The 22,021-nt window shown below is 44.0% G+C and overlaps 1 protein-coding gene across 2 annotated transcripts in view; it reads left to right on the top strand.

Annotated features, from left to right (window-relative positions):
- The first annotated feature begins 4,197 nt into the window (after positions 1 to 4,197).
- Positions 4,198 to 22,021, top strand: part of Rptor (regulatory associated protein of MTOR complex 1) — a 329,507-nt gene continuing 311,683 nt past the window's right edge. For both annotated transcript variants that reach the window (XM_078041465.1, XM_005332637.5), the window contains exon 1: positions 4,198 to 5,192. In XM_078041465.1, the coding sequence (XP_077897591.1) occupies positions 5,031 to 5,192 (162 nt within the window). In that variant the 5' untranslated portion in view covers positions 4,198 to 5,030. The remainder of the gene's footprint in view (positions 5,193 to 22,021) is intronic.

Below are 22,021 nucleotides of genomic sequence, written 5' to 3'. Positions count from 1 at the left end.
TTCCTAAGGGTTGGGGACAGGCGTGTCTGATCCACAAAGTCTTGGGGATGGGACCCTTATAACTGGTCAGGGTACCTGGGCTGGAAGTTAGACTCAGTGAGGACTGGTCTTTGGGCACCTTCTCTTGGAGTTTCTTGCTCTTGTGTCTTGCTCCAAATTCTGAGCTCCCACAGAGGCACTTCACCACCTTCCACAAAAGAGCTCTCAGCGTGGGTGGGAAGGACGGAGCTGGGCCCAGCTGGCCTCTGGCCTCTGCTGGCCTCTGCTCCCTTGCCTGGTGCACTTCCTTCTTGGCTTGGTCCTATTGTGGGTCTTTGAGGCTGGGACTATGCAACAGCCCTCAATTCATCCAACAAGAGGCACCATTGCTGGTGAGGGTGACCTCTTTCAAAAAATGGGAATAATGTTATTTCTGCTTGTCCAAACCTACGTGCTCATTGTAAAAATAAAATAGACAGGTACAACGTAGAGGGTGAAAATCACATACATAAACATCACCATATTTTTACCGGTAGGAAAAAGAGAAAGGGAGACAGACTTGCCGGCTCCGGCAGCCTGGGTTTCTGACTGGAGGTGACGCTGAGGCCCATTACCTCCACCCCCCATCTTCTCACTTTGTTGTCAACAAAACATCTGACCTGCCAAGGGGTGGTTTAAATTTTGCTAAAAACAGAGCAATGACACTCAGACAAAAGCAAAGTAGCTTCTGTCTATTTTGGTCTCTTTAACACTAAGCACAGATTTCTCTGGAAGGGGCTGGAGCTGGCTGGTCTCCCTGCACAGAGAGCCATAGCTCAGCGAGCACTGGGCTTCTGACTTTCCTGACCTCCAGTCTTGCTCCTCATTCTTGATGACAAAACACATTCAGTGCCCTTGATTGATCCAGCAGAGAACCTGCAGTATTGGAGGACGGATCTCTCCCAGCCTGCCCGGGCCTTGTCCTGAGAAGAGACCTCCCTGTCCTGGCTGAGCCTGGAGGCTGTGCACATCCAGAACCCCTCGGCCTCTGGAAAAGGCTGTTTACCTGGGCCATTGAGGCCTACTCTTTTCCTGCTGCCACTTTCCCCGATCCTGTTGTATGTGACCATCACTCTCCGGTTCTTTTATTTGTCTCTTGTCTTTTGTTGCTCCTGGTTGCCAAGCTGCTGGGTTTTGGGGCTGGAAGGGGTCATGGACCTACCTTCATATTGTAAGATGAGGTCCCTGCCCCTGTCAGGCAGGTGGAGGGTTATCTTGCTAGTCTGGATCAGAGACGGGCCTGGAAGCCCCTTCTCCCTCCCAAGCCCAGGACCTGTACCTGTTGTCCACTGGTGGGATGGTTTCAGGGGCACTTGGCTTGCGAACATGCTTAGGAGCATGCATGTCTTGGGAAGTGAGTGTAAGAGACTCAAGGAGCAGGTTATCATTAATACCCTCCCCCATTTTCATGGCTTGAATCAGTTCAGGCTTTTTGCTTTTTCTGAGATCCATAACACTTGTTTTCAGGATTAAATTATCTCATTTAGAGGCCTAATGGAAGTGGATGTCCTTACTTGTGAAGAATTGGAGACATGGAAATTGGGCCGCAGGCCCAAGCAGCCAGCTGACAGCATGCACCACGGGGCAGGGATCACCCAGGCGAGAAATGTCAGCACTTAAACCTACAGCCTGTCACTGGTTGTAGAGGCTGGGGTGCTCCTCCAAGGACTTTTCTGGAGTCTAAATAGAAGCATCCAAGACACACCGGAAGGGGGTTTCTTGAAAATCATGATGCCATAGGCCAAGCCCCCATTTGTTTTCTTTTTTGAAATGGGGTCCTGTTTGCTGCCGAGGCAACTCCTGGATTCAAGTGATCCTCCACCTCAACCTCCTGAGTGGCGGGGACGACGGGAATGAGCCCAAACACCCAGCTGTCAAGCCCCTTCCTCAACCTTCAGGCTGGGGACTGAGCTCTCACCAGCCCCTTCTGGGTTTTACCTGAATCACAGTTTGTACCAGAAATACCCTTAGAAATTAACCTTCTTCATGTTCCCCATGCTGTGGGTGGTTTACACTATCATGAGTATTACCTGAATAGAAAATCCAGACCCTGAATTCCTGTCTTCCTGCTCTCCCCATTCAGGGGTTCTGGGGTGAGTCTGGGCATGTTCGTTTTTAAACAGTTTTCTGGGTGATCCTGACCATCTGCCATGTTTGGACTCTCACAGGTTCACTCACTACCTTCACCTAAACACCTAATGCAGTAGGTGGCTCTCCCAAAGTCACAGCATTTATAGGCAAGGAAACAGAGGAAATGGCTTTCCAGACACAGGAAGGAAAAGCACCCTGACTCCGCGCCATTCTGAGGATTGAACCCAGGGTCTTGCATCTGAGATGAATCCCCAGCATTTATATATATATATATATATATAAAAATTTATATATATTTATATTTATATATATTTATAAATTTATATATATATATATATATATATATATATAAAATGATCTTCAGTTTCTTTTTTTTTTTTGGTTGTTGTTGTCAATGGATCTTTTATTTATTTATATGTGATATGTGGTGCTGAGGCTTGAACCCAGGGCCTCACACATGCCAGGCAAGTGCTCTACAACCGAGCCATGACTCCAGGCCTAAATCCCCAGCTTTTTTAAAAAAACTTTTGAAACAGGGTCTTGCTAAGTTGCTGAGGCTGGCCTCAAAAGTGTGATCCTCTTGCCTCAGCCTCCCGAGTCTCTAGGATTAGAGGCATGCACACCACACCTGGCAGGAATAGAAGAATTGCTTTGCTGTAGCTGTGGCTTCTTGCAAAAGTGGCTGGGGCAGAGCTACCTGCAGCCAAGGTTGAAGGGAGGGCCCTTGCCTGCACTGGTACCTGCTGCAGGGTTACAAGATAGGGAGGGGCAGGATGAGAAGGCACTGGCAGGAGTTATTTTCATGCTTTTGGTGAGAATAGGGTCTTTCTGGGACCCTGCAGCCCAGAAACCTCTGCTCTGACTGTGCTGCTATTCCCTCTGCCAACAGAAAGCAGGGGGAGGGAGGGTGAAGCCCCCTCTGGTGTTTTGATGCATTGCCCTGAGTTCAAATGGTAGAATCTGGCTCTGTGGGATGTATAACTAAATGAATATTTGAAATGGTAATTAATGCAGGAACTTTCATTAACCACTTGTTATAGGCTGGAACTGCAGCATTCACTCTCATGTGGAAAGGGGCACAGTAGGATTTTGACAGGGCCTGTCACATTCTGTGAACCAGAATGTGTCCAAACCAGGGAGACCACCCTGAGAAATGGTACCTGTTAGAGACCTGCCTAAGGCTTTAGATGAGCCAGACTCATGGGGGTGCTTGCACCGGAGTCATAGAGCCTATCAGCGCAACACTGGCCTGGCACTCACTATACAGTAAGTAAGCACCTCCACCAGTTAATTTTACCCTTCATGATGGGTAGTATTATCCACATTCTGGAGTTTGAGAAACATTTCTGAGCTAGTTAAGGGTCATAGAGTTGGAAAACAATATAGCCAACCCTTCAATCCACCTGGCACCAAAGCCTGCAGAGAGGAGGCTCTATCCAGTGGCTCTATGTGCCTTTCCCTAGGCATCCTGGTTATTCAAGGCAGGACTGCTTGTTGTATGTGGCTTTATATTCCCGGCTGTACTAGCACAGTTCTAGCAAAGCTGACTGAATTGAAACAGAAAAATGAAGTCCCAAGGGACTTGTCTCCATGCACACAAATCTACAGCTTCCATCGTTCACATGCAAAGCTGTATCAAAATAAGAATAAACTGCTCAGAAAATAAAATGGATTAAACAAAAAATTGCATCCTATACAATTTTTTTTCACTTGGTTTTCTATGGAAAAATTAAAAAAATATGATCGATACTGTGGGATACCGTGTGCCAAAAATAATTTTTTATCATATTTTCAATGGTTTTTTCGGGAGCTTTCGTTGCCTTTTCAAAACCTGGAAAAAGCAAGGTAGTCGATTCATTTAATTTAGAAGCGTGTACCTCCATCTGAATAATAAAAACCTTTTTAAAAGAAGTAATTCAACGGACATAGTTTCACTACGACTGACTTTCGCAGCCCGTTTCTGCGGTGAACCAACGAAAGTGGCGCCGCGGTAACCAGGGTAACCGGATGGGAACTCTGGATACTCGTCCGCGTTCAGGGAAGCGCGGCAAGAACGCTCCCAGAGGCTTGGCCCGCCGGCCACGCCGTAGACCGCGGTGCACGCCGGGCCTTGGCAATATGGCGTCCTCCTTGATGTGCTGATGAGAGGAGTTTCACTGTAGCTCCAAGCCAGAGGGCAAAACTCCCCTAGCGCAGCAAGCCCAGGTTGCCCGTTCTCTCCGCAGGTCGGTGTCGCCCGCTTCTCGGGACTCGTCCTCCGGCAGGAGAAAGCCACGGGGCCGAAGGCCAGCGCCAGCCAGGCCGCGGGGACCCGGGGCTGAGGAGCCGGCCGCAGGCGAGCACGATGGGCCGGTCCTGGCTCCTGCCGCAGCAGCTCCGGCGAGTGCGGGACCCGCAGGGCTGAGACTGCTCGCGCGAGACCCGAGGCGCGCCGAACCTGTTCCCCTCGGCCGGAGGCCTCGGTCCGGTTGGCGCAGTCGGCGAACCCGCACCAAGGGCGGGCGGCCTGCCCGTCCCTGTCCTCGGGTCTGCCGAGGCGTTGGAGGCCGAGAGCGGGGTCATCGCGAGGCCTGGAGGCCCTCGGCCCTTGACAGCTGGGCTCGCAGCCCCTCCGGGAGCTGAGAGCCTCGGACAGCCGGCGCCGCCTGGGACCCCGGTGTGCGAGTGTCTGTGCGGAGCTCCTTGGGCTGCCCCACTTGCCACCGGCTCTTCCCTCCCCACTTCGACTTCCCGCGCAGAGTTAAGAGAAAGGGTCCCGGACTTTTTGCTGAATAAGGATCTCCGCAAACTCTCCATCCATTTCTTTTCCGACCCCCCCTGTTTCTGTATCTTATTTCAGTGATCCTGGTACACACTAGTTTTTAAGGCTGGAGGTTCTCGAGCGCTTGCTGCCAAGGACTCCCCCACCCCCTCCCCCCCTGATGGAGTCCGAGATGCTGCAGTCGCCCCTTCTGGGACTCGGGGAGGAAGACGAGGCCGATCTTACAGATTGGAACCTGCCTCTGGCTTTTATGAAAAAGAGGCACTGCGAGAAAATCGAAGGCTCCAAATCCTTAGCTCAGAGTTGGAGGATGAAGGATCGGGTAAGTGGATTCTCACGGCACCCCTTGCACTTGGTAGTTTTTCCAGGGAAGAAAGTTCAGACTTAGAATCTGAATGTCGCTGAGAAAGTGTCAGTATTATTCCCCCAGCCCTCAACCCGTGTTGCAAACCAACCAAAGAGCAAAAACTATTTGATTCCAGTTTTTGGTTGAAAATGAGAAAGGCTATTTTGATTAACTGTTATTCACTGGCTGGAAACGAAATTTTAATTCAGACAATAAAAATTAAGCAAATTAAAAAAATACAGCTTTGCAAGTACTACATGTTCTTTGATATACTTATTGCTGTTAATACTTAGAAGAAAGACAACTTGGAAAAAAAATTTTCTCACCCATGTAGTGTTAAGTTTCTCACCCATGTAGTGTTAAGTGCAGAAGTTTGGTACAGTTACGCCAGGAAACTGGGAGACTACTGGAAAAAGTTTAACTGGTAACAAATTAATGCAAACTTCTTTTAAAGTTGCAGTGAGCTTCATCCTATCTTCTAAACTTTACTCCCTATATGTGCTTTCTTGTTGCTATAACTTGGACACATTTTCTCCAGTGGAAATTAGGGAGTCTGGGGTGTGGTGGGTTGGCGTTTGGGTCTAGGTCTTAGGAGTTCTCATGGTGTTGGATTGTGGACAGTGACCACAAGTAGGTGGTAGGTACGAAAGAAACAGTCAATTTTGTTGAATCTGCCTTTCACCAACCCTTACCTATTCCCTGGTCTCCAAAGCAAAAGAGTGCTAATGTATCTCACCTATGTACACTTATAATATGTCTTTTTATGGTTTGTTTTCTTTTAAGTTGCTTTTATTTGTGTGAACATTTCAGTGGTATAAAAGGAAAAGCTAGTCTGACAGTGTGTGACTTGCTCTAGGCTTATGTATATTTTTATAGAGGATTATTGGTTTTTTTTTAGTATATGATGTTGAAAATTTACGGGGGCACTTGACCACTGAGCCACAACCCCACCCTTATTTTATATTTTATTTAGAGACAGGGTCTCACCGAGTTGCTTAGCACCTCGCTTTTGCTGAGGCTGGTTTTGAACTTGCAATCCTCCTGCCTTCGCCTACAGAGATGCTGGGGTTACAGGTGTGCGCCACTGAGCCTGGCTCAGTCACTCACTGTTAACCAGTGCTTCATTTGTTGTTTTGGCTTACTTTTGAAAGATTAGGAAAATTTGTTTCATCCAAAAGCAGTTTAAAGAGTAAAGTTGGTCATTGTGAAAGGCTGTATAAGTCTATCTTATGGACATCTTTAGTACTAATTATATAGTTAAAAACATTTGTGGTTGCTATGCATATATGGAAAGAAATTTATTTTAAAGCAACTCTTTAATTTTTTCCTGTTCTACTCAAAGAGCCTTCTTATGTCATTCTTTTGAAATGTTGTCCCTTTTGCTACATTAAACCTATGCTCAAACTTTTTTCAAAACTGATTAATGGATATATTTTCGATCTTTTAGTTTAAACATTAATTTATAAATGGTCAACATCCCCTCAGAAGCTCTTATTAAGAAAAATAAGGATTCTGTGAATCTTAGTAACTACCAAGATTGCTATTTAGAAAAGAGCAGGTGAGAAGGTTTGCTGTTTGTGACCTTTGCAATGAAACAGAAAATCAACAGCTAACATTTTTAGCTAGTGAGAGTTTGGTGTCTTAAAGAGTTCTTGTAGTCTCTTTCCTCAGGTAGACCATGAGAACTTTTCAGCATGCCCTGCTAGGACAAAGGTTGCAAATCCAAATGATACTAAGAGTTTGAAGGAAGGTAGCATGAATGAATGAAACAGGCCAGATTTAAGAAGAATAATAGCACAGATTCAAAGGTAAATGGCTGCAGATGTCTGAGGTGGTATATAATCATTTTTTGGAAGGTGGGAACATTGCAGCTCTGGAGCTTATGTGTCATAGCTAAAGGGGCAGCTGGGCCTTGGTTAGCCTTTTTTATTTTTTAAAATAATGTGAAGTTTTCCAGTTTTGAAATCTTAGCTACTAATTCAGATATTATAAAACAAAAGCAGTTATACACTACAGGCAGAACAAACCCTATTTGTGGGGCAGTTTTTGTCCAGTGGGTTACCCATGTATGACTTCTGCTCTATCATTGCAATGATTGGCAGCTGGTCTAACTCTGACCATTGTGAGCAACCTGCCTCTTGGCCAACCTGTGCTGGGGCTCCTTCAACCTGATGGAGCAGGGCCTTTGTAAAGCAGCACCTGTGGATCTGCTTGTGCTGTATGAGGAGCTGCAGGTACCACTTCCTGGTGACTGTTCACTGCCCTGTGTGCAAGCTCAGTTTCTGCTTCCTGAGACTGATGTGGATTCTATATAGTTTTTATATATATGTTAGTGCTTAGATACTGTGTCCTGGTTAGTGTCCTTGTTACAGATTCCTAAATTTATAGCTTCACCAAAGTTGACTAATGACTCCAAGAGACTTTCCTGCCCCTCAGTATCTGCTAGCCTTCCAGCTATGGCACATGTTCATTCTCAACTAGGATTGCTTGTCTTTGTTTTCAGTCAGTCTGGTTTTCAGATACTTCTATTATCACATTTTAATTGCTAAGTTTGATATTGTCATTGTCAAATTAGTTTGTTGTTTGGTTAATTCTGTGTATAGTGAATGATGCATACATGTATTAACAGTGTTTTGGCTTGTAATTTATAAATAACTAGACGTACATAAATTACAGTTCAAAATGAATCATTCATAAACTTGTGGCTAAACAGGTACATAAATATATGTATCTCCCCCATGTGTGTTTTGCTACAGTAATTTATAGTTATTACAGTTTGTTTTCCTACTGGAAAGTGGGCATGGGGATAATTGGTTTCAGATGAATCTTGTGCCTGGAAGATGTGGGATAGAATCAGGGAGGCCTGAAAACTGTTGCTCTGAAATAAACCATTGACACACTCTGCATGTGTGTGGGACCGTTGATAAACATGCCCTTTACATGCATGTTGGGCGTTCACAAATGTGTGTGCATGTGGGCAGGATCACTGGCCCACGTGTTCTGTCTGCATGTGTCTAGTCTCAGGGGCGCTGCTTTGTGGCCATCCTGTGAGCATAAACCTTGCTTGGAGGAGGCAGAGAGAACACATTCAAGAAACAGCACATGGGCAGTCCCGAGGTAGGCCCTCTTCTGAGTGGTACTGCATCTCCCTGCACCCTCCCCTCAGCTGCTCTGGGAAGCTCTGTTGTATGCCCCTGGGACTGCTCTTTATGTGGTCATTGTTTGTTGCTGAATCAAGGTCCCTTCTCTGTCTTTTTAATTTTTAAAAAATTTTTTAAAATATTTATTTTTTAGTTGTAGTTGGACACAATATCTTTATTTCATTTATTTATATGTGGTGCCGAGGATTGAACCCAGGGCCTCACACATGCTAGGCGAGCGCTCTACCACTGAGCCACAATCCCAGCCCCCTTCTCTGTCTTAACCTATGTGACCTCTCAGTAGCCTTCCACGCAGTTGACCACTCTGTCCCTGGTACAGTTCTTTACTCACTTGGCCTCAGTGTCTCCCTGAAACTCTGGATTCTTCCTCAGTTTCCTTTATTGTTTGACACCTAATTGGCTAGTTCTGTTGAGTGGCAGCCTCATCAGGGTCGTGATGTCAATGCCATCTGCATGCCCATGATGCTCTGACTCCATCACCATCTCAGATCCCCCTCATAACATGCCACACTGCTATTCATTCAGTTATTCAAGCTGTAAATCTAGAGTTTATCATTGATACTTTCTCCTCATCACCCTCCATTTTCATTTGTAGATCCTATCACCTTTACCCCCAAAACATATATTCCTTCATTTTGTGTCCTTGCTGTGTTAAGCTCCACCATCTCTTGTCTGGATGACTGGAGGTACATTCTGATTTTTGTTCTGCACATAGTGGTCTTCTAAAGGTTTAAATCAGATTCTGTTACTTCCTTCCTGGTGTTTTCCTGGCTTTCTAAGAGTTTGGGGCAGAGTGCACACTCTTCTCCTGGCTCACTAAGTCTTCTGGTCTGGCGGCAGACTTTGTGTCTGGCGCCTACTTGCCTTTTCTGTTTCCTGGATAGTGACACCTGAGATGCTCTTCCCTCTGGATCTTTGCACACCTGACTCCTCCTCCCTGGTTGCCCCATCTGAAGCAGCTACCCAGACACTTATGGCCATTTGTGATCACTAAATTTCCCTGACATCCTCCATGTTCCCTACTCTATGTTAGTCTACAGTACAGTGCTTGGTGCATAGTAGGGATGCAGCAAAAATATACTGAAGGGTCCAGACATGGTGACCACCCTGTAATCCCAGTGACTCAGGAGATAGAGGCAAGGGTTGCAAGTCTGAGACCAGCCTGGCAACTTCCATGGTGACATGGAAGTAAATGGGAGACCAGTGTTAAGCAGACTGGGAATGATGCTGGAGACCAAGCTTAGCCTAGTGTACTTGCAGAGTGTTCCCTGTACTCCCAGGGCTCCTGCGTCAGGACTGTCTCATGGTAACAGAAGACATGATTGGTCTTTACACCCTGCCCATTCTGGCACTGATGGTGCAAAAGTGACAGTGAATCAGACTGTGGTGTCTTAGCACGACTCCAGGCAGCATGCAAACTGTAGCCGTGGTTCCTGTCTTCTTTGCCATGCACTCACAGTGAAGAAAATTCTAGTTTCATGTGAGAATATCATTAATAAAGCAGTGAAAATAATTAATTTTACTAAATCTCGACTCTGGAGCCCACAACCTTTCAATTCTTGGCATAATGACCTTTCTGCTACATGTGAGCCCAGTGGCTGTCTGGAGGAGGAGCTGAGGCTGCAGGCCAGCTCCTGCTTCCCTGGATACCAGGTGCCCCAAAGGAGGGCTGACAGGCCTGCTCTGGACATCAATGTTGGCAGTTGACAGGCACATGTTCAGATATGAGCAAGTGAACTGTCACTTTAAGAAAAACAACTGGCAATATTTGTTGCCAATGAGAAAATTTGAGCTTTCAAATGACAATTAGAGTTTTGGAAAACTTGTATCTCTTCCTGTGAGCCCCCCAACTCCCTGATACTTAAAGAGCTTATGATGACAACATGGTGATATTAATACATGTAACTTTTAAAATATCTTTATTTTGTTTGTTTTTATTTTATTTTTTATGTGGTGCTGAGGATCGAACCCAGTGCCTCACATGTGAGAGGCAAGCACTCTGCCACTGAGCCACAACCCCAGCCCATGCATGTGATTTTTTGACTGGTGTATAATGAATTATGTCCACATTTGAAAACATCTGCATGATTCAGCAAACCAGTATTTCAAAATGACCAATCCATGAAAATGCAAAATCATTCATAGGCAAGTAATCCATTCAAAGTTAGAACAGTGGATTTTACTATTCACTGATAGGCTTTCACATTGATAGATTTTGCAACAAAAGTTTAAGAAACTCTCACTCAGTGTTGATAAAAATCAAAGGAGAATGCTCTTAGTTGTTTGGACACTCTGATACTCTTGCCCTTTCTAACCATGTGTCTTTCTTTGTGAGGTCAGATTTTCTTCCTATGCTTCAACCAAAATAGCATATCATAACAAATTGAATGTGGAAGCAAATGTTAGAATTCAGTTGTATTTTCTTTCTTTTTTTATTTTTTTAATTTTTTAAAAATTTTTTTAAAGAGAGAGTGAGAGAGGAGAGAGAGAGAGAGAATTTTTAATATTTATTTTTTAGTTCTCAGCGGACACAACATCTTTGTTGGTATGTGGTGCTGAGGATTGAACCCGGGCCACACGCATGCCAGGCGAGCGCGCTACCGCTTGAGCCACATCCCCAGCCCTCTTTCTTTCTTTAAAAAAATTTTTTTTTAGTTATTGACAGATCTTTATTTAATTTATTTATTTATATGTGGTACTGAGAATTGAACCCAGTGCCTCACACATGCAAGGCAAGTGCTCTATCACTGAGCTACAACCCCAGCCACCCCAGCTGTATTTTCTGAAGTTACATAGTAAAAAGATTTGGAAGAATGTAGCAGTGCTGCTTATCTCACTAGCACCAAAAAACCCCCCAAAACAAAAAAACATTGGTGATTGAACCTATAGCCTTGTGTGTGCTAGTCAAGTGTTCTACTGCTGAGCCATGTCCCCAGCCCACACTAGCACTTTCTGAAGATATTTTTTGCATAGAAATATTGTTTGATACATAATGAGTTTATAGAGTTACTTTTAAGTGAATTAATGAATTAATTTTTTTTTTGTTTTAACCTCTAACATGGAAAATGATGATAAATATTAACTCATGAAAAAAAAGTCTTTGGGGGTCTCCAGAAATCTTTTTTTTTTTTTTATGTTGATGGATCTTTATTTTATTCAATTATTTGTATGTGGTGCTGAGAATAGATCCTAGTGCCTTGCACATGCTAGGCAAGCACTCTACCACTGAGCCACAACCTCAGCCCCTCCAGGAATCTTTAAGAGTGTAAAGAGGCCGCTGGCAAAAGTTTGAGAGTTGTAAGCATGGTTAAAAGAGTGGGCATCAGATGTAAACCAAGTGGTAGTGTTTGAGGAGATGAGATGGTTGGCCAAAATGTCAGACAGTGACTGAAACTGACATTAGATTGGAACCCAGAAGACCTAATAATGTGCACTCTTTCCATTCTCTCTTTGCCTGTGTAACTGTTGGGGGCTTCAGACTTGGAGCTGGGAGTGCTTTTCCGGAGAGTCAGTGTCTTGGAGAGGCATTGCCTGCCATGTAGCCTTACAGTGCAGGCAGGGCCTCTAGACTTCCACTGTGTCCAAATGGGGTATCACTGCTTGCTACCCAGTAGGATCTTTGAGTGGAGGAGAATCGACCCAATCTGGTGAGGAGGCAGACAGAAGTCTTTACTTCACTTGCAGCATGCTGTGCCCAGGAGGACAGAGACGAGCCAGCAGCTAATTATAGTACACTGATGCATGTGTTGGTTATGATGTCTGCAGGGAGAATGACGCTATTACCAGGAGCACCTTGGTTTTATGTTAAGTAGGAAATCATCTGAGTTGTACTTCTGTGAAACATAAAGCTTTCATACTGACCAGTAGTAAACTCAGTAATCAATGACTTAATGTGCTTGTGGTTGGGGAGCTGCTTCTAGGTTTAAGCTGGGGAATGCCAAATATGATTTTTGTCCTCAGGGGCTATGGGTAGAGTGGAGGCTTTGGGGAGAGGTGATCCCAAGAGGAGAGGGAGCTGTGGTGTTCCAGGTGAGAGGTCACTGAACCCGAAAAGAGGCAATCACAGTAAGGCCGGAGGACAGGACATGGAGAAGGTAGAATCACTGGAGTTTGGTCAGAATGTGGGGCTTCAAGAGTGGACAGAGCTTGGGACCGGGTGGTCTTGTCACTCTCTTCATTGTACTTGAAATGTGAACTTTTCTTAGTGTGTCTCGGGTGAGTCTCAGGAGTGAAAGAAAACCATCCACCTAGATTAAAAAAACCCTGCTTAACGAAAATGTGCCATTTTCCATTTTGAGCAATGTGCTGTAGAAGAGTCCTGAAATGGATATGAATGCTTCCTCCTCATTATCGCCATGTAGGATGCTAAAGCTACAGTCTTAACAAGGTGGTGTGTGGATTACATGTGGGTGGTGACTCCAGGTTGCTGACTTTCCACCTTTACTCCAAACACACCAGAAGGGTACTGGGGTCTCTGTGTTTCAGCAGAGTGAAGTTTGAACCTTTTTCTTTTAATTAAATACATAGAAAAATGCCATTCTTGGTAAATTATTGGATTATGCATTGATGTCATAACAAGTTGTTAAACCTTGAACTTGTCAGGCACTGGAAGGTGTGACTCTGCAGAGAATTTTTGTACCTTTAGAGGCAGAACAGGAAACAGCTGGTGAGAAGACAGTCATTGATAACAGGTTTTAATTTTACCCAGCCATCATACTTTGTTCAGATGATTTTTGTTCTTGACTAGTACCATTTTGTATTTTTAAATTTTGGTGTAATTTTTAAAAATTGTTTTAACATTTATTTTTTAGTTATAAGTGTATACAATATATTTTATTTTTATGTGGTGATGAGGATCGAACCCTGTGCCTCACGCATGCTAGGCACTTTACCTCTGAGCTACAACCTCAGCAAATTTTGGTGTAATTTTAAGTTTATAGAAAATTTATTGGGCCGGACGCCGTGGTACATGCCTGTAGTCCCAGGAAGCTGAGTCAGGAGGATAGTGAGTTCAAAGCCAGCCTCAGCTACTAAGTGAGGCACTAAGCAAGTCAGTGAGACCTTGTCTCTAAATAAAATACAAAATAGGGCTGTGGATGTGGCTCAGTGGTTGAGTACCCTGAGTTCAATTCCCAGTACCCCCCCAAAAAAAACCAAGTTTGTTGAATAGCATAATGAACTTCCTTATACTCTTAAGGCAGATTCACCAGTTGATTACCTCTTATCTTGCTTGATTTATGAGTCTCCATTTTCATATGTGAAAACATATTTTTTCCCTGAATCATTGAAGAGTTCGTTGGAGACATTGTCTCTTTTTACTCCTAAATATGGATGTCTCCTAGGAACATGTCATTCTCTTATGTAACCCCAGTGCAGTTATAAAAACCAAGACATTTGTCATTTTTTTTAATTAATATATTTTTTTTAAGTTGAGATGGACACAATATTTTTATTTATTTTTAGGTGGTGCTAAGGATAGAACCCAGTGCCTCACACTTTCAAGGCAAGCACTCCACCACTGAGCTCCAGTTCCAGCCCTGTCATTGATATTTTTTAAAAATTAAAAAATTTTTTAATTTGGTATATATGACAGCAGAATGCATTACAATTCATATTACACATATAAAGCACAATTTTTCATGTCTCTGGTTGTATATAAAGTATATTCACAGCATTTGTGTCTTTATACATGTTCTTAGGGTAATTATATCCATCTCCTTTCACCATCTTTTTTTACCCCATGCCCCTTACCTTCCCCTCCCTCCCCTTTGCCCTATCTAGAGTTCATCTGATCCTCACAATCCCCGCTCCCCACCACAGTATGAATCAGCATCCTTAAATCAGAGAAAACACTTGCATTTGGTTTTTTAGGATTGGCTAACTTAACTTAGCATTATATTCTCTAACTCCATCCATTTTCCTGCAAATGCCATGATTTTATTCTCTTTTAATGCTGAATAATATTCCATCGTGTGTATATAACACATTTTCTTTATCGATTCATCTACTGAAGGGCATCTAGGTAGGTTCCACAATTTAGCTATTGTGAATTGTGCTTCTATAAACATTGATGTGGCTATGTTCCTATAGTATGCTGTTTTTAAGTCCTTTGGGTATAGACTGAGGAGAGGGATAGCTGGGTCAAATGGTGGTTCCATTCCCAGTTTTCCAAGGATTCTCCATATTGCTTTCCATATTGGCTGCACCAATTTTCAGTCCCACCAGCAATGTATGAGTGTGCCTTTCCCCCACATCCTCACCAACACTTATTGTTGTTTGTACTCTTAATAGCTGTCCTTCTGACTGAAGTGAGATGAAATCTTAGAGTAGTTTTGATTTGTATTTCTCTAATTGTTAGAGATGAACATTTTTTCATATATTGTTGGTTGATTGTATATCACCTTCTGAGAAGTATCTGTTCAGTTCCTTGACCCATTTATTGATTGGGTTATTTGTTTTTTTGAGTTCTATATATACTCTAGAGATTAGTGCTCTATCTGATGTGCATGTGGTAAAAATTTGCTCCCAAAATGTAAGCTCTCTATTTACCTCACTGATTGTTTCTTTTGCTGAGAAGAAGCTTTTCAGTTTGAATCCATCCCATTTATTAATTCTTGATTTTAATTCTTGTACTATAGGAGTCTTATTAAGGAAGTTGGGGCCTAATCCAATATGATGGAGATTTAGGCCTATTTTTTCTTGTATTAGATGCAGGGTCTCTGGTTTAATTCCTAGGTCCTTGATTCACTTTGAGTTGAGTTTTGTGCATGGTGAGAGATAGGGGTTTAATTTCATTTTGTTGCATATGGATTTCCAGTTTTCCCAGCACCATTTGTTGAAGAGGCTATCTTTTCTCCAGTGTATGTTTTTGGTGCCTTTGTCTAATCAATATGCATTGATGTCATAACAAGTTGTTAAACCTTGAACTTGTCAGGCACTGGAAGGTGTGACTCTGCAGAGAATTTTTGTACCTTTAGAGGCAGAACAGGAAACAGCTGGTGAGGAGACAGTCATTGATAACAGGTTTTAATTTACCCAGCCATCATACTGTGTCCTCTATTCTGTACCATGGGTCTACCAGTCTATTTTGGTGCCAATACCATGATGTTTTTGTTACTATTGCTCTGTGGTATGGTTTAAATATAGCGATGTTACCTGCTTCACTCTTCTTGCTAAGGATTGCTTTAGCTATTCTGGGTCTCTTATTTTTCCAGTTGAATTTCATGACTGCTTTTTCTATTTCTATGAGGAATGTCAATGGGATTTTGATTGGAATTGCATTAAATCTGTATAGTGCTTTTGGTAGAATGGTCATTTTGACAATATTAATTCTGCCTATGAAGGTAGTTCTTTCCATCTTCTAAGGTCTTCTTTAATTTCTTTCTTTAGCGTTCTGTAATTTTCACCGTGGAGGCCTTTCACCTCCTTTGTTAAGTTGATTCCCAGGTATTTTATTTTTTATTTTTTTGAGGCCATTGTAAGTGGGGTAGTTTTCCTTGTTTCCCTTTCCTGTCATTAATTAATACTAATTAATTAATTCCTGGCAGGGCGCATTGTTGGCAGAACCTCAGCAGAACAGGTCTCATGGAGAGGTCTGGGTTTGTGGATGCTCACTCCATGCTGGGAACCTTGAGCACAGAGATAGTTTTAGTGCAGCCTTTCCCACAGGGCACGCTCTGCTCTTCCCCTTTTGTGCTTGCCTTGTCCTTCCTTGCCAGTGAGAAGCCACTCCAAGGTCCTCATCTACTCACTTGCTCAAGTTGGCATGTACAGAAGTCTCTGAATCATAACCCATGCCTCTTGGGAAATCAAACCACTAAGGAGTTGATATTTATTTGTATTGGTGTTTGAGGTAAATGTATGTACAGCGAAGTGCACACACCTGCACTGTTAGAGGGTGAGGATTGGGGTTTGTCAGTGTTTTGTGGGAAGATTACTTTTTTTTTTTTTTAATATACATATTTTTAGTTGAGGATGAACCTTTATTTAATAATATTTATTTACTTATATACGGCATTGAGAATTAAACTCAGTCCCTCACACATCGTAGGCAAGTGCTCTTCTACCACGGAGTCACCACCCCAGTCCTAAGATCACTGCTTTTGTGAACATCATAGGACCATTGCATATAAAGTCTGGGACAGAACCTGGGGCGGTGTGGGACATAAAAGGATATAAGATATGGTTATGGCCCTGAGGAATTTTTATTAGAGAAAAATCATATCCTTATAAAAAGTCAAAGTGGAGGGCTGGGGGTGTGGCTCAAGCGGTAGCGCGCTTGCCTGGCATGCGTGCGGCCCGGGTTCGATCCTCAGCACCACATACCAACAAAGATGTTGTGTTCCTCCGAGAACTAAAAAATAAATATTAAAAATTCTCTCTCTCTCTGTCTCTCTCTCTCTCTGTTAAAAAAAAAAAAAGTCAAGTGGAAGCACAATGCAGCAATTATCCATAGGCCATTTATTGACAAGGTGATGATTAAGGAGTTCTGCTTATTGGACTTCATTGTTATCTGTTGTGCACAGGGCACCTGCCTGAGCCCCCTGCTGGTGTAGTGGGTAGTGCATGGTGGGGGAGATGAAAATCTCTGTACTTAGGAGTAACACAGGAAAAGGTCAGTTAATTTTCAAACAATTGACTTGTGGAATTTAGTTTAGCTACTATTTATTGAGAATCTGCTGTGTGCCAAGCACCATGGTAGATACATTGGTGAATACTTCCTGATTTGTGTGTGTGTGCTAGGATTTGTGTGGACGAGGCACATGCTATACCACTGAGCTGTACCCACAACCAACAGCTCCTGCTCTTCAGGCAGTACCAGTTTCCTGGGGAAGATGTGGACACAAATCAGGAGGCAGGGTGTGAGTGGCCCTGGCAGCTGAGTGTGAGGGTGGACAGAAGAGCTCTGAGGCAGTACGTGGAAGAGAGTAGAATGAACAGAGGCAGGGGGTGAGAGCCAGAGCCAGGCCTCACCTTCTCTCCCAAGGCCTTCTAGGAGATGCTGCTTCTGGTGCTTCTCCCACCGCTCCTGTTACTGTGTGGCTTGACCTGGCTTTGTTTCTTATCATCAGCACTGCTACCACCCCAGCACTCAGTTATGTATTCCATATAACAAATGGATGTTGTTAGAGAACCAGGACTTTCCACTCCCCAAGATCAGGGTCATACTGTGTGGGCAATTTTGAATGTAGTTGGATCATGGGGGATTGATTCCAGGACCACCCCCTGCTATGTGGGTACCAAACTTTAAGGAAGCTCAGTCTACATAGAATGGTGTAGTATTTGCAAATCACCCACACATATCCTCCCGTGTACTTCGAATGACCTCTGTGTTACCTATGATGCTTAACACAATGTAAGGGCTATGTAAATAATTATTCAGCTGCATTGTTTAGGGTATAATGATGGGAGAAATGTCTGTACATGTTAATAGAGATGTTTCTTTTGAATATATTCTTTTTTTCTTCTTTTTTTTTTTGTGGTGCTGGGGGTTGAACCCAGGCCCTTGAGTGTGGAAGGCAAGCACTCTACCAACTGAGCTATATCCCCAGCCCTCTTTTGAATATTTTGATCCTGGAAGGTTGAGTCTATGGATGCAGAATTTTAGGATATGAAAAGTTGACTGTATATATTTTTAGTAGTTTCTTCTTTGTTTTTTTGGTACTGTGGATTGAATCAAGGGGTGTTTAACCACTGAGCCCATCCAGCCCTTTTTATTTTTTATTTTGAGACAGGTTCTTGCTAAGTTGCCTAGTCTGGCTTTGAACTTGTGATCCTCCTGCCTCAGCTTCCTGAATTGCCAGGATTATAGGTGTGTACCTCTGTGCCTGTCTTCCTTTTTCTTTTTTTGTGGTGCTAAGGATTAAATCCTTGGGTATATTAGGCAATACTGCACACTAGGCAAATATTCTACCACTGAACTACATCCCTAGACCTTTTTCTTTTCTTTTCTTTTTTTTTTTTTTTGTGTGGGGTATGGGAGATTGAACTCAGGGGCACTCAACCACCGAGCCACATCCCCAGCCCTATTTTGTATTTTTTTAGTGACAGGGTCTCACTGAGTTGCTTAGTGACTCTCTTTTGCTAAGGCTGGCTTTGATCCTCCTGCCTCAGCCTCCCCAGCTGCTAGGATTACAGGCATGTGCCACCTCGCCTGGCTTCTGTTTTCTTTTGAGACAGAGTTTTGTTGCTAAGTAGTTGAGTCTGGCCTGGAACTTGCCATCCTCTTGCCTCAGCCTCTAGAGTAGCTGGGATTACATGCACGGCCACTGCACCTGACCTCACCCCCAGCTCTTCTGACTGTACCTTTTTAATATCCTTGCCCTCGTAAGAGCAAAGACATTACAATAAGATGTACACTAGGAAGAGAACTGGATTGTCCCCCACACTAGCTAGCTCTTATCATCTTTCCTGCTTCTGGAGGGTCCTAGTAAGCTTGGTGTAGTTTGAGGTAGTACATCCTTTGTCAGGCATCATTTAGGCTTTCCATACAACAGTCCCTTTAGCTGCTATAGCAGTCCTATCAGCTACTTTTACACTGAGGACACTGAGGCAAGGAGGTTAAATTATTTGCTAAGGGTCACCTACCTGGTGGAGGGTGGAGCACAGGTTTGGAGCCAGGCAGTCTTCTGGGTCCTGCATTCTTGCCTGTGGAAGAATGCAGGTGCCAGTAAATGCTAGGCCATTGCCGGCACTCCAACTGTTTTGTCGTGCAGCTGGGTATTGACCTCTTCTTGCTTTACTTATTGACTTCTTTGTAAGTGCCTCTGCTGTACCAGTTCCTCTGTGGGAATATGAAGGTATAGACCCAGTTCATAACCCTGAAAGGAATTATAAACTACGCTGCAGATCAGCCTAGTGAATCTGCCACAGGGTTCTGATCCTGAGACGCTTTCGGAGTTGTGTAGGGTTGTTACATCACTCAGCCCTGCAGGGCACAGCAGCAGCTGAACCAGGTTTCAGAAGAGGAACCCCTGCTCACAGGGCTTCCCTGAAGGAGGGAGAACCTGGCTGCACCCCGAGGGAGGAGGGATTGGCTGGTTGGAGTGTAGAGGGGGCGCTGGGGTGCATGGGGTCCAGGGTAAGACGGGAAGCGTTTGTGGGAGACGATATTCATATTCACTTCAATGAGATTTACTAAAATATGTAAACATTTTAAGGAAGGGCCTTATCTTCTGATTTTTCTTGAGATCCTGATATTTGTCAGACTTGGTTTTATGCTTTTTTTAAAGAGAGTCTACCTTAAGGGACCCTAAGTACCTGGGTTTGGCAAGAACACCTCTCGCGTGGCAGGTGCTTTAGGAATTGCTACAGAAGGAGCACACTGGGAACCAGCCGCCAGGCCGAGGCACAGCCTGCAGCCTCCTGGCTTTTCTGTGTCTTCCCTAGTCACCATCCGTCCTGGGAAGCCACCCTCTTGGCCTAGATTGCCAGTCCAGTCCTTTCCCCTGAACCTCGTGACTCATTTGCTGCACTGTGTAAGATGCTCACTCTCAGCTCAGTGTGCCGTCCACCGTCTACAGCCCGGGCTGGCCTCTCCTGTGCGTCTAGCATGTATGCTGTTAGGACTGTACCGCAGTGACCCTTCTTCTATGCTTCCTTTGGGAACCTGCACATTGATTTCTCCTAGGTAAAAGTGTAGGAGCAGAAGGCTGGGGACATGCACTCAGCCTCAGTGGACTCCACTGATCTGTTTCAAGGTAGTTGCACTCATCTGCATTTTTCCCAGTGTGGCGTGGAGTTGGGTTCTGCAAGGCTAGCGCTGGAAGCAGCCGGGTAGAAAAAGCATGAAGGCTCTCTCCCAGGTGTGTTGCACTTCTGGGAAGTGTCTGCCACATAGTAGAAACTTTGTAACCATTTGTTGCATGACTTAATCATGTGCTTTTGGTGATTTTGCTACATACGTTTTTATGGAGTATGTAGTTTAGTAGAAGCTGATTACTGGGAAATAACTAGCTGTTTAGGAGGCAAGGGGAGGGCAGGGTTGGTACAGCCCCCTCCCAACAGTGGTAAGTATCTGTGGAGGCGACAGTAAACAAATGCTTCCTTGTGAAGGAGCCAGCAGAGGGGAAAGATTAAAGGCACAGGAAGGCAGGGGAAGCTGCACTGAGGGTGGAGGTGGGCAAGGGGCTCAGTTCTCAGAGCCATCTCACTCTGCACTCTGTGTCCCTTTCAAATCTGCAAACATTTCTCGGCATGGATCCATCTATCTAGTCCAGCACTAGTTGAGTAACCCGAGGTTATTTAGAGAGGGCAGCCAACCTTAGGAATTCTTTTACTATTAAGTAACAAAGCCAGGAGTCCCAGCCTAGTGCCCCACAACTTGGACTCCTAGTGCCCACACTGCTCCCTGTTAATTCTCAGGGTGCAGCTTTTGTGGTTTCTAAAGGCTCTCCTGATGTAGAGGTGGATTGTCTTGAACTTTTTCCGAGGATTGCAGAGTTTTTTAATCTAAGAGATGTACTTTGGCTTGTGGCTGACCTTGGTCCAGGCTGTCTCTGTGGCTCTCTAGCTGTCTGCTCTAGCCTTAGTGTTCACATGTGCAAACTGGGTCTTAGTGTGCCTGCCTTATGGTGCAGTGTTGGGATTTAGTGGGGGTAATACTTGTGAAGGACCTGGGATTGCAGGGAAACAAGGGACCAGTAAATGGCCTTCCTTATAGTTCTGAGGGCACTGGCTTGAGCCTCTTTGTATTTTTGTCCACATGCTCAATGTGGCAAAGCTAATAATCCACCCCATTCTATTTGTGTATGGTGGCTTAGATATTGTAAGTGATTGGATATTTGGAAGATAAAGAGTAGAAACTGTAGCCTTTTGAGGCAGCTAGTGATACCTAGGATTTCTATCAGTTGGTGGGGGGCAAAAGTTTCAACAAACACCATCCTAGTGGGTGTTCCAAGCTGGATGGCTTAGATTTCTCTCTCCATCTTTCCCCTTTTTTGGCCTAGGGCAGGAGCTCTCCTAAGATCCTTGTTCTATTTGCTCATGTTGAATGAAGGGAAAGTATTACAGATTCATCAAAAACTATAAAATTTATGGGCTGGGGCTGTAGCTCAGTGGCAGATGCTTGCCTGGCATGTGTGAGGTACTGGGTTCAAACCTTAGCACCACATAAAAATAAAGGTATTGTCCATCAACAACTACAAAACAAATTTTAAAAAAACTAGACTTTATGACATTTTCTTTAGGTTAGTGTTTGTAAATGCTCTACGGAAAATGAATCTGTTCTTATAAGCCATCACTCCAGATATTAGGTATCCAGTAATAGCTTTCACACTTTCTTTAGTGGTCAGATTAATTTCATTCAGAATGAGTATTCTTGTTCAAACAGTTCTGGGAATTTTCAGGATCTAACTGGGGTGGAATTTTCAGGATCTGATAGTTATTATTGTAGCCCTATTTCTAATGAAGGTGCTACCAAGGTGAGCATTTTCATTGCTCTACTTCGTGGTCTGTGAGGTGAACTGCTTGAGTTTAACAGGGAATTTTTTGGACATGTCCTAAAAACTCTTATTTGCTGCTGTATGTGCCTCTCTGGTTCTTCTGCTCTGCATTTGTCACTTCCCCATTTGAACATTGACATTCCCTTGACCCAGCACTGTTCCAGGTAAAGTTCGCTTTAGGTAGGAAATCCTTCCATTCTCA

Source organism: Ictidomys tridecemlineatus, chromosome 3 (genome assembly GCF_052094955.1).
Source record: "Ictidomys tridecemlineatus isolate mIctTri1 chromosome 3, mIctTri1.hap1, whole genome shotgun sequence".
In the NCBI taxonomy this organism is placed as follows: domain Eukaryota; kingdom Metazoa; phylum Chordata; class Mammalia; order Rodentia; family Sciuridae; genus Ictidomys; species Ictidomys tridecemlineatus.
This window is presented reverse-complemented; position numbering and strand designations above follow the sequence as displayed.